Source organism: Lepisosteus oculatus, chromosome 4 (assembly GCF_040954835.1).
Source record: "Lepisosteus oculatus isolate fLepOcu1 chromosome 4, fLepOcu1.hap2, whole genome shotgun sequence".
NCBI lineage: Eukaryota > Metazoa > Chordata > Actinopteri > Semionotiformes > Lepisosteidae > Lepisosteus > Lepisosteus oculatus.
In genome coordinates, this window is record NC_090699.1 from 49089327 (window position 1) to 49102420 (window position 13094).

General features: G+C 36.1%; 1 protein-coding gene across 2 annotated transcripts in view; it reads right to left on the reverse strand.

Annotated features, from left to right (window-relative positions):
- The window catches only part of prickle2b (prickle homolog 2b), a 90340-nt gene extending 80784 nt beyond the window's left edge, over positions 1–9556 (reverse strand). The window contains exons 1-2 of one of the 2 annotated variants that reach the window (XM_069189339.1): positions 9463–9556; positions 2656–2741 (exon numbers count right to left, since the gene is read on the reverse strand). Coding sequence is in view for 1 of the 2 variants with exons in the window: in XM_006630627.3 (XP_006630690.2) it covers positions 2656–2741; positions 3872–3913 (128 nt within the window). In the remaining variant the exon portion in view is untranslated. Of the gene's footprint in view, positions 1–2655; positions 2742–3871; positions 3967–9462 lie in introns of those variants that run through there. The other variant, XM_006630627.3, reaches the window with a different exon arrangement.
- Positions 9557–13094: the final 3538 nt, after the last annotated feature.

A 13094-nucleotide genomic window follows, 5' to 3' on the forward strand; every position in this document is an offset into this window, starting at 1 on the left:
CCTTAAATTTTCTTGAAGAGAGCATAGAAGAATATACATGATAGGTATCTAGGTCTTTGTACATAGATTACTGCAGCTCTGGCTCACTCAAGCAACATGCACAGTGAATTTGCCCACATACTGTGTTGATCACAATACACTTATAAATGTTACATTTAATTTTACACATAGTGGCTAAATCCCTTGTTTTCAACTTTTGTTATTAATTTCAATGCTTTGCTAATTATCTCAGAATGTAAATCCAGTACCCAGAGATACAAAGCTTTAATGATAGAGCGGTAATTCCTATTTGTTAACCATGTTGCATACATTGACGGGATTGCAAAGTACTTTAAATTGAGAATCAGACTTTTATCGGGATCTCTATCAAAAGCTTTCAGGAAATCAAAACATAATGTTCAGTGTTATCAACTGTCCTTGACATTCATTTTAAAAAGTACAACATTGTTGTACAACAAAAACATCCTTTTTTAAACTTGATTTTCATTTCTTAAAACACCACTATTTTGTTATTATTCTACCTAGCACATCATTTGCATAACCTTACTTTTAACATAAATAAGACTTATTGGTCTATAATTTCCTTTTTCAGTTTTTTCAGTTTTTTTTTTTAAATGAAATACAGCTACTTCTAAAACCTTCCCTCATCTGTTGGTACAGCTCCCATTCTTACTAAGGTCTGAAATATCCTAAGGACAGAAACTAATAGCATTTCTCTTTTTTCAAGTACAAGAAGGAAAATATTTTCCTAAACTTTAAAGGTTTTTCCTATCTCTTATTATTCTAAAAAACAACAGCAATTAGTACAAATGCCTTAATCACAAGAAAATCTACCATCACACTCTCCCAAAGCACTTCTAAGTCACTCTTTTAGTTTATCTGCTGGTATGAACAGCACTTGCCTGCATGGAAGTATACAATACAGAGCTCCCCCATTTTCCCCAAAGAGATACTTCATCATAATGAAATGTAGTGTAACTTGAAACCCAGTTAAACACAGAGAATTTAAGTAACATCAGAATAAAACCTCTTAAATAAGTGACTTAAGCTAACAAAGCAGTTCAGGTTTTTTAAATCTTCTCACGGGTTTGCAAGTCTTTATTGTGTGCTTTACAAAACAAGACTCCTAGACTGTCCTAAAAATGCCTGCTATCAACTGTTGGAAAATCTGCACATTTATGGGTTACACTACAAAGATGTGCAATTACGGAAACATTCCTGTGTTAGAAATTGCCCTATAATTGTTTACAGCATTGAGGGCTTTCCAAACCTTCACATCTAATTCCCCCCAGCATGTTGTAAATTTTGTGCTTGTAACACGTCTATTTTCAACAAAGTTGAATTGCAAGGAATTTTTAAGATCTTAAAGGACATAGGGGCTTTTATGAACATTCTCCTCAATAGCTGTTAGCATTTATTTTCATGGTTTTATACAACATTCAAAGTTGTAATGGTCAGTGTGCATACTCCGAAATCAAATAAAAAAAATGTATTAGTGTCTAGCACTCTAATAATGATTTGCATCTGAAGACCTTGAAAAAGTAATAGAGTCATCAATGTCAGGTATAAAAATTAATTTGACAGTCTGATAAATGCTACTTGGAGACCTTGTCATTCTAGAGTTAATTTTTCTACGATGAAACTGAAATGAACTGAAAAAACAACTTCACACTAAAACTTTGTATGGAAAAACAACCAAGCAAAATTTGAAACGAAATGTGAACTGACAGAAGCTGAACTTTGCTGACTATTGGCAAAATAAAGTGCCAATATAAATCTTATAAAGAATATAAAATTTGACCGTTAATACCATGTGAAAATCTTCTGGCTAGACCCGTGTGATTATGTCAAAGTATAAATGCATAGGGAAAAGTGACTCAACATGCACTTGTGAGAGGTAATGGTTTATCAGCAGCTGCATGGAAGGTATCTTTTTTAAAAAAAAAGATTTTTCCTCTGGCTGGTTACACTTACAGAAAGCACAGGATCTACCGTGGGCTTCCTCTGAGATCCCTCCACAGCCTTCATGTATAATTTCTGAGCTTGTATTTAATTACTGCAGATGTGTTCTACTTAAATACATCTTGAAAAATGTTGTAACTAATGGAAATATCTTAATTCACTTTGAAACAAACCTTTGAATGTTAAAAACAAGTACATTCTGTAGAACAGTTCAGTTAGTTTTTTAATCATTATCTTATTGTTCAGCAATGTACTGAAAATCCTATTAATTACTCAAAAGTTTAAACTACCACAGCTTGAGTTAAAGTACATGAAAATCAAATTTAATTAAACCTAACAAATACTCTGGAAATAAGCTTAGATTTGATATATTTGTTTAACCAGGTCTCATTAGCTGTAACGGTTCAGAGATGCTATATATTTAAATATTCAAAGGTTTTCTTCTAAAATATTTTCCTTTTTCTGCACTGCATTAAAAAAACTATTTATTTCCTAAAGTCTCTCTAAAAACACCCCCACACAAACACACAAAACAAAATCTCAAATCAACAAATCTTTCAGGCAACATTTACCAGCAACTTCACTATATAACAACATTGATCCCAACAGTGACTGACAGTGATTATAGGTTTACAGAACCACCTAAGCCTGTTGCCAAACAATCCAACCCTGATAAAGGAAGAAATACTCTACCTCCATTTATGCAACACAAACCCTGGACACTGCTCGCCACACACATGACAGGGCTGCCCTCTTTCAGGCTCATCGAGAGCGGAGAGCTGCGAGAGGTTAGAAAAGAAGTAACAGTTAACACAGGAAGGCTGAAACTGAAATATTCTAAATACATGATGAACAAGGGAACTACAAAGCATAGATATTCACACAAAACTGCGATAGCTGCTCAGAAACGCACGGCAAACGACCCAATAACCATCTTGCGTGGTTTAGAAAACATCTCATTTAGTAAAGTCAATGATGTTTTCGTAAAACTCAAGTTTTTCACACGCACAAAACGAAACAAATCTTGTTCAAATCGAGTTGTTCTTCATGTCAAATATGCTAAATTAAACGATAGGCAAATATTTTAATAAATGCACTATTTGAATCCACAGTTTGCGAGATTCAACTGGTAGGCTTGTGTTTGAACCTTATAACAAACAGCACTTGTGAAGTGAATAAATATGTAACAAGACAACTTTGTTGTCATTTCGTGGTTGTGAAAGAGACAGGTGAGTACACACGTCTTAGACTGGCAGACGGATCTGGATCAGTGTAAATGCGCTTTAATTTATTACATTAAAATTATTCGTTCAGTTTTAAAAAATGTCGTCTTATAATATTCAGGTGTTAAAATAGTACCAGCAAAAACAATTCTCATGTTCCTACTAATATAGACCCCATCACGTCTGTAAGTTGTTTCATCCTGTACATTTTTCTATAGTAATTTTTCACTAAAGTACATCGGGTTTTTAAACGGTATCAAACGTTATTTAGCGGGCAGGTGCTCTGCTCTTCAGCGGCTAAAAAGTAACCTTAACATAATAATACATTTGACTTTTTCAAACAATACTTTTTTTTGAGTTACACATAACAATATTGTAGAAATCGACGGTCTGTCTGCAAGTCTATAATGAAAACAGTCCTAAGACAAACCCCAAAAGATCAAAAACACACAAAAAATGCTTTCTTAGAACCTTAATTAAACGTTACCAGTAAAGTTCATGCTTGCGCTAAACCAGTGATTTTAAGCTTAATAGTGTTTCATCCCTTTAAAATCAAATAAAACGATACACCTCAATGCCTTCACGCTCACAGGCTGCAGTTCAATTCCAAGTACAGAATGCGTCAACATTTGCAGGGAAACGGGGAAAATTCCAGGATAACAACAAAACACCCGCAGACCACTTACCGATCTGCTTGAATGTCTTTTCTTGGAACTGCGAGAGAACATCTCAACTTAATTTGTCAGGTTTCACAATAAACCCAATCCGTCGGAAGACCTCTTTTACACATTAGTAAACGAATCCTCAACGTGGCGCTGGAGATCCCGCAAAGGAACCCTCCCTATTCTATTTCATTAAAGAATGAGTAAAGAGAGACATTCCGGAAACACCAGCTCCACCCTACCTGAGCCCAGTCGATGCCATTGGTCACTGGCGTTTTGATCAGAGAAAGTTGGTGCCCTGATGGTACGTTTTTTAAAATATATGGATTTAGCTGTTGTTTTCATGCGTACACAAATTCCCAAGCGAGTTTAAACGATTTACCAAGTCTTTGTAAAAGTCACTTCTGAGACAAAACACCGAAACGAGCTTCAATGGACAAACCAATAATCTTAAACAGTAATAAATAAACTAAATAAAGCCAGGGGGATGAGTCCCAAGTTCAGTTTACATTGTAATGCCCAACAGTAGCCAAACAGCGTTGCTGTGGATTTTATCACCAAGGCTTTGGGAGGTATGATCTCATAAAAGCATATCAATAATATTAAGGCTGTCCAGTCCTGGTCCTGGAGGGCTGGTGTAAGTGCAGATGTTCAAGGTCTCTTTTAAGCACGAGCACCTAAATATCTTGGAGAAGTTTTTAACTGGTCCAGTTAAACCAGTAACCATTTAGCTCTTTTCAAACTAAACTGGAATGAAAACCCAGAGACATGAGACACATTGATACCACAAGAACAGAAATTGACTCCCCTGATCATGGTGTTGTAACAGGAATTTAATCTTCTGGAAGAAATGCTGCCAATCCCACTAACAGACTGAATGGAAAGACCCACTTCAGGAAAGACTTATATGTCCACAATAAGGGATTTTCATTATTAATAGTAATATATATTACTTATATTAAGAGTAATAGTATAATATTATAATTATTAATTAATTATAACATTAAAGTTAATTATTCGATTTTCTAAGTAATATAACAGCAATAAACCCTCTCTGACCAGCAACACTGAGAGCATTTTTTCTGATAAAACAAAATATGTTTTTAACTTTATATCTTGTTTAATCCTTTATTTAATCGCGTAAGTCAATTAGGAACAAATTATTGCTTACAGTGAGAATCAGTCCATTTCTACAGCAAGAGAAAGTATTTTGCTCCAGGGTACAAGAGCAATGTCATGTAGGGGACTTTAATCAACTACTATGTTGATTATGATAATTAATTTCTGCCCTGATATTTTATTCTATTATTTTTCTTGGCTTATGCGGTACTTTTCCAAACTTCAAAAACATAAGAAAGGTTACAATTGAGAAACAATGAGTTTACCAAAGTTTAATAATCCAAAATTGTAAAACTGCAAATTCTCCCTGACTAGTGTTTCTAAGAGCGATGATGAGCAGAGATGAACCCTGCCTCACTCCAGCTGGTGTGCTGTTTGCTTGGCTTGTTTACAGTCAGAGTGAAAAGAGGTTCTTTTTAAGCTGCGATTTGAATCAGTATGCAAGCTGCCATAGTAAGACCACCCCCTTCAAGTGGCAGTATTGTTAAATAAGAGTATTTGGAATCTTCAAGCCGTACTGAAATGCCAACTGAGCACCATATCATAATACAACATTTCTTTTTTTGTGTCTGAGAAAACACTCTCAGTTTGAAAGGACCAGGCAATATGGAGAGGGTCACAGTCTGGCACTGAATGCAAATAACATTTTGCTAAAAATGATTAATTATACTTTTTAGGTCCAATCGTTAAAAGAGTTGAATTCTTATTCAGTTATTAAGGCGTCTTTCATCTAATCCCTGTGTCTGATTTCTGATAACAGGTATCCCTTAAGCACACCGGCACAAAAAAAATCACTATTCAGCTTGTCAAGAAGTAAACAGATACAAGACAAATCGTTTTGAATAAATTGACTCTAGTGGAGCTTAATCCTTCAGCTCTGCTGGTTCCTAATCTTAGCAGCAGCCTATCAAAGTGCAGGAGTATAACATGGGGTAAGAATACAAAGAAGATAAGTACCTATACATCGCTTGCACAATATAACTGCTGTGCAACATGGCTTTCGTTTCAATGCACTGCAGCCCTCCCCTCACCCCTCTGTATTTACAATAAGTAGGATTTGGTTTCAGCTTGTCCCACTTACAAGAAAGACTTACTCTGGCCAAAGCCCTGAGTCTCTCCTACTGCTATCAGAGTCCCGTCATTCTTTTTTTGACGTTTAGAATAAATCATAAGCAATTACAGCACAGGATACAAACGTTTATGTTACTGTTTCTGGGATTGGGCCATTAATTGTATTTAGTTTTTGAAAAAGCACAGTAAACAATTGCCACAGAGGAATGTTTTTTGATGTATAACCCAATTATCAGATCCTCCAAGCAAAGAAAACCTGGAATAACCATTGTGTAGAAACATGAAGCAAGACCTACCAAAAGAATGTGTTGTACCGAAGTTCAACATAAACAAATGTAATATATCTATAATCTTTCTGTTTTGTCTAAGCCAGGCCCTGGTCTTTGTGTTTCTTCCAGACACCTGTGGCACTGCCCCCAACGCAACTACGCAACTACAATCCCCTAACCTGGCATAATGTTGCAAACAAAGCAAAGTTTTGCCCACCTGAATTACTATCCTAATGTCATGTTTTACATTTGATCATTTCCCTGTGCTGTTCTCTAATTTGAAATTCTAAAATTAAAAAAGGTGTTCTTGGAGGCACAGAAGCACAGTGGTTAGTAATGTTGCCTTGCAGCGCTGGAGTCCTGAGTTCCATTCCTGACCTGGGGTGCTATTTGTGTGGAGTTTGTATGTTCTTCCCATGCTCACATAGGTTTCCTCCGGGTGCTCTGGTTTCTACCAGCAGTCCAAAGACATACTTAAAGATTAATTGGCTTCTGGGAAAATTGGCCCTGGTGTCAGTGTGTCATTGTCTGTGTCTGTGTATGTGTCTGAGTGTGTGTTGTGATGGACTGGTGTCCCAACCATGGTGTACCCGGCATTGTGCCTGTTGCTTTCTGAGATAGGCTACTGCTCTCCTGTGACCCTGAATCGGATGAAGAGGTTAGAGGTTAGAGGTTGTACTTGAGCTCCAATCAAAATTGAAAAACCTTGGGGTTATATTCGATTCTGGCTTAACATTCGACCCACATGTACAGCATACTGTCAAAACATCTTTTTTTCACCTTAGAAATATCGCAAGACTACGCCCTATGCTATCATTAACTGTGGCTGAAAAGCTGATCAACATATTTGTATTCTCTCGAATTGACTACTGCAATGCTCTGCTCCCTGGGGTATCTAAATCTACTCTGAACAAGCTGCAGTATGTCCAAAATTCAGCAGCCAGAATCCTGACCAGATCTAGTGCAAGTGTTCACATTACTCCTATCCTGGAGTCCTTGCACTGGCTTCCGGTCAAATTCCGCGTAGACTTTAAAATCCTCATGCTCACCTACAAGGCTTTACATGGCTTGGCACCTCAATACCTGTCTGAACTTTTATCGCCCTACTCCCCACCTCGCAACCTCCGCTCTTCAAATTCTGCCCTCCTTACTGTCCCCCAAGCCCGTCTACATTGTATGGGCGACAGGGCCTTCTCCTGCTATGCCCCCAAGCTCTGGAACTCCTTGCCCAAGGATATTAGAGAGTCACCTTCTCTAAACTCCTTCAAATCCAGACTCAAAACCCTCCTTTTCAGAAAAGCCTTTACTTAACTGGTTCCATTCTTCACCCCTCTGCTCTTCTTAATACCATCTTCCACGGTCTCCTCTATTGTTATTGTTGTATTGTTGTAATTATAATTGTGTCCTGTCTTGTGAAATTTTCTTATTTATTGTTGTAGTCTTCTTATTTATTGTTATTGTCATCCTGTAAAGCGCTTTGAGAAGCCACCTTTAAAGGCGCTATATAAAATAAAGTTTATTATTATTATTATTATTATTAAAAAAGAAGGATGAAAATGTCATAGTCAATAATGTTTAAAAAGTTAAAAAAGGAAATTTGCATTTGTTTATGAATAAGGAACTTTTTATGTCAGTAATACTCAGAAGTACTGTACTTTAGAATTTGATTTACCAGGTCAAAAACATCCCTGTTCACATCTTTCTGTGTGTCTAACATTATCCTGATCACCTCTCTTGGCATTGTAAACATCCTGCCCTGTGTGTAACAGGAGTATATGCGATTTAGTGGCTAGTACTGTACATTAAAAGTGAAAGTAATTATGGAGAAACCTGTTTCAGGTCAGGGGGTGGGAGGAGAATTTCCATTTTTAGATTAGTGTAACAATTTTTCCTTAATTCATTATTCATGTTCAGTCTTGTGCTTCTTCTGCTGACCAAAGCAATTTAGCAGTTGACTGTGAATTGTTAGCTTTCAGCTAATATACTATTTAAAATAAATTTAAAGTTTTTTTAAAAAAGTCCAGAAGTCCAGAAAACGGTCAGAGCTTTATAGTTCATGCCATTTTAGGAATACAACCAAATATATTAATCATTCCTTCAAACTTTAAAACTTTAATATTAAATAATAATATTGTTTCCAACTCTAGAGAATGCAAGTATTAAAAGGACAAACAGATTTGCTTCCAAAAGACAACCAGCTTCACTTAATTATGTTCCTTTCCAGATAATTTTAGTACATTTTGAAATCTCTTGTAAACATAATACTAGTGAAAGAAGCAAACAACATGACCAAAGAAACACCATTAATCAAGTCTCAAATGGTATACAGACAATGCTGTTCTCAAAACTGATACCTCGGTTAAATCCAACGATTAGATTACTATTCTCACTTATCAGAAATGTTGGAATTCTTAGCCACTTCTTTTCAATCATTTGATCATTTCTTGATTACTTTATTGTCTTTACATAAATAAATAGACAGTCTAATGTATTATGTATTACTATTAGATCCAAATGCAAATACACATGTATGTATACAAGTTAGCTAGGTACAGTACTTTATGGATCTATTTCAAAACCCGTGACAACATTGCAAGTTTATTCGCCTTGTGGTACATCTAGTCTATTCTTGCTCCACAAGGAATTCCAAAACAATTAATCAAAATCTCTATTACATTTAAAGAGCTGCAACATAAACTGAGTTGAATATAAAACAACTTCCTTAACCTATACCAGCAAACACTTTAGTTACGTAACAATAAAATCCTGTTGTTTTAATATTTTTTAAATGCTTATTGACGTACATAATGACCTATAACTTCTCCTGGGAGTCCATGTATTCTAATTTATCAATGTATAGCAAACGTAGAGTAAAATGTTTCAAAACATAAAGACATAGTAAACTGTTCAGAACTGTGGTAAAACTACGGCAAAATAGGAGCACCTACAGCAAACCATATTCATGACAAGGGAAAACTGAAAACACACTATAAGATTAAATTTGGGTAATTTCATCAAAAATATGCGTTTTATTTTTCACAACAAGTGTATGTATTAACTATGGATGTCATTTTGCACCATCCCTTTTAGAGTTAAAACTTTCCATAAAGTTAAACATCTGAGATAGAGTTGAGATCTTAAAAACAAGTCACTTACTTTTAATAATCCAGGTTCATTTTCTTTTTTTCCTGGCCAATTTCCTTAAGGAGGAGTATCATGGCAGTAACAAGGCTTGATCATTGCTACTACAGGCTGAATTCAGGAACTCTTATGCAGGTGTGTTGATATATTGAGTGTTCATCAGAACATGTTCAGGCTTGAGGGCTTTGTTTAAGGAAACCAACTTGAAAACAAAACAGTAACTAAAACAGAACAGAATGTATATTGATCTGAAATGCAGATACTGCAATTATAGCAGCCAGATAAACAGTGAAGACATCTATTGTTCACTTCCAAATGTAAACAAGCGATCTTTGAAAGCTGTCAGTTCTCTTTATTTATTTCATGTTTAATAAGTAACAAAGAATCAATTGCCTTTTCTCATTTAGCTCCATTTATCCTTGTGCTTATACAGTACTAGGGATATCCACTGTTACTTCTAGGGGACTGGTGTGTCTTAAGTCTTCATTCTTACTTATCTTAACAACTTAAATGAACTCATTATTGGCTTAATTAGACTAATGTAACAGCTTTTCCTGGCTTTTTGCATGGTGGTGCTTTAAAAAGATCTAGTACCTCCTGCTGAGATAGACTTAGGATATTCCAGGACCAGTATAAGACTCCCGTGCCTTAAACTATACTGAAGAACAAAAAGAGACTATTGATACAAGCCTACTGCCTACAATGATCTGGAGGGTCTTGCTGTCAGTCCTGGTTCTGGATAAACTTTGTGTCATCTGCTGGGTTTTGTTTCATTAGGAACCTTAATCACCAGTGCTAATTGGTGTCTATTACAGATCTGCAAGCTGGTGATTTTTTTCTGCGCCCAGTCCCTGGTGTCAAAAATATCCTGTTGTAGTTAAAGTGAATTGTTTACATCAACTTCAGCACACAGAATTTTATGCAGTTCCTCCTCAACTTGCTAATTAAGAATTTGCTTCCTTAGTTTTGACTAAACAGCTCTTAATAGTTGATCAGCTGATGATGAACTAATGCAAGTGGGAATAACACTGCATCAGACGGTCTCCACTGTAAGTCAGTGTTTTTTTCTTCTGTTCAAGTCCAGTTGATTATATTTCAGCTCACACACCTGAAGATGGGCAGTCCTGCAACTGCCGAATTAGCACAGAGTTCATACCAATTATAAATCTCAGTCAGCTGTGCAAATTTCAAACCACAAATAAACCAGCCTATGATTAACAATTTTTCTTGACTGGAGCAAAACCAAAGAGACACAGGAGTCCCCTGGGTCTGGATTGAGAAGCAATACTCTACAGCTGGGAGGTTTTCCCAGAGGTACTGTAATTTCCTTTATCATTACATCGGGCTATCTTGGAATATAATATACATAAGAAAACTTCCAGAACACCCAATAGGACAGGATTGTGGGGACTTAGCAAACAAAAGGCTTTATATTTCTGTTCCTTCTTTGGTTTTCTCTTCTTTGAATACTCCAAATGTATATTTTGCGGAAAAACACAATTGTTTGTATTAAGAGTAGATTTATTTCGATTTCTAGGAACATCTCCAGAACATGAAGCATGAACTGTGGCACAGCAATATGATCATTAAGCCTGTGCTCATGCATGCATTATGCTTCCGAACAAAAGAGTAGAACTAACAGCGAGCTTTATATTCATCAATTTGTTTAGGTGATTTAGCTTAGTTAAATAAAATCAAACCCTGAAGACCAGTGTATATTCCTGTAAAGAAAATGCATTCACAATGCCAAACAGCACACAATAAAAATCTCTACCTGGTTGTCTTTTTTTCTCATTTTATGTTTTGCACTATGTTTATATTTAGTCAAATAACACCTTGTTAAACTTACCCTCAGTCACGTCCATGTTCCTTTTAACACTCTAAAGTTGTTCTAGTTAAGAAACAATGCTTTTAGCTGCATATAATATGAGGCTTTCTCTCATCAATCCCTCAAGCAGACTTTGCAGGTGAAGCTGGTGACTAATTCCTGAGCCCATATGACTCACATTTCAGCCCTGCAGTTTGTGTAACTGATATATGTGGATATAGTTGCACATTTATTTTTGTCCATTGTGTAAAGAGACAACCTTTTTTTAACAAAACAGCAATGAATAAGGTATATAAGAATAAGATTTTAAATAATTATGATTACCAATGATCAAAACATTTTATACTTAACGGTATACTTAACGGTGTTGATATGTTTATAATGAATTTTGTGAAGATGCAATGACTGCTAATTGTATATTAAATGTGGATATGGAGTAAAATACAACCCAAAACTAAACAAATATTCTTGTTACTGAACACATTGATACTATAAAAATAACTTTGACACACACAAAAAAAAGCTTTAAGTCTCTAAACCTGCACTGGAGTAGATAATATCTGGGTTTTGATGTCTTGCTGAGCAGTTTCACAGGAGGCTATTTTGAGAACTGTGCATGTAAACCAGCAGTTTGGATCTCTTTTTTATGTTTTGGTTCTATTTTATTTACCTTCAATAGTGGCTGGCATGATTGTTCTCGCAAATTAAAAGCCTCGTGTTACATGTTACCATTTCAAATCCACATTCATATGGCCTTGGAGTGACAGTGCATGTTTCCTCTTCTCAGCATTCTACCTATTAAAATGGCACTTGGGAGCACTGAAAATATGAGGGGATTGTGGAAGATTACATTATGAGTTATTTCTAGGCTTTCCCAGTGGAGGCCAGACTACACAAATTTTGACAGACTATTATTTCATTGTAAAACTGGCATTTGTAAAAAAGATGTTTTGATATGCCTTCACAATGGACATGATGAATAATTACTGAATAACTGCAACTTCCATTAACAGCTTGGTGGCAGTTCTTTTAACTAACACCGTCATTGGTGAAGACCAATTTTGAACAATTTGTCGACAGGGACATTTATATGCTGAATACATAACATAATAATAATTTAAAAATGCATACATTCAGTTTTTAGTTAATTTACATATATATTGTAACGCTTACGGCCGACAAGCACTGTGTGTAAGAGCTGGCGTACCAGAGCGGGTGACGTCACCGCCCTTCCCTAGCAGGACCACAGCTACTGGGCTGTGGAGAGATCTCTCTTTAGCTCACGGGGCTAGGTCGCTGCAGAGAGACGCGGAAGTCCCGGGTTCGAGCCTCCAGTCGGGATGGGGCCGACCAGATGCGGCAAGGGCGCCCGCCTGAGCCCCCGTTGCGTTACAATATTTATATTATTTTCTCAATTAAAAAAATAGCTTGTTCAAATCTATAGATGAATAACCATATATGAATATGCCAATCCAGAGTAATTGAGTAATCCGGAGTAATTGTGAATTACTGGATTGTTTTCATAAATCAGGGAGACAAATATCCCACTTGAGCTGTACTGAATTTAATCCACGTACAAGCTCTGATAAGAACAATGCCTTCATGAATCATACTAATCAGGAATCAGATTTATCACCAATCTGGCACAAATAATATCACCAATCCCACTGAGGGTTATAGGGCTTGTAACTCATTACTATCAAAGCAATATACTGCTGTACTGTCTGGGGAGGTGCTCCACTACGGCGAGATGCAGGCTGTAAATCAGCATGCAACATAGTGACAGGCAACAGTTCCTTGTGTTAAAAAGATATTTGTT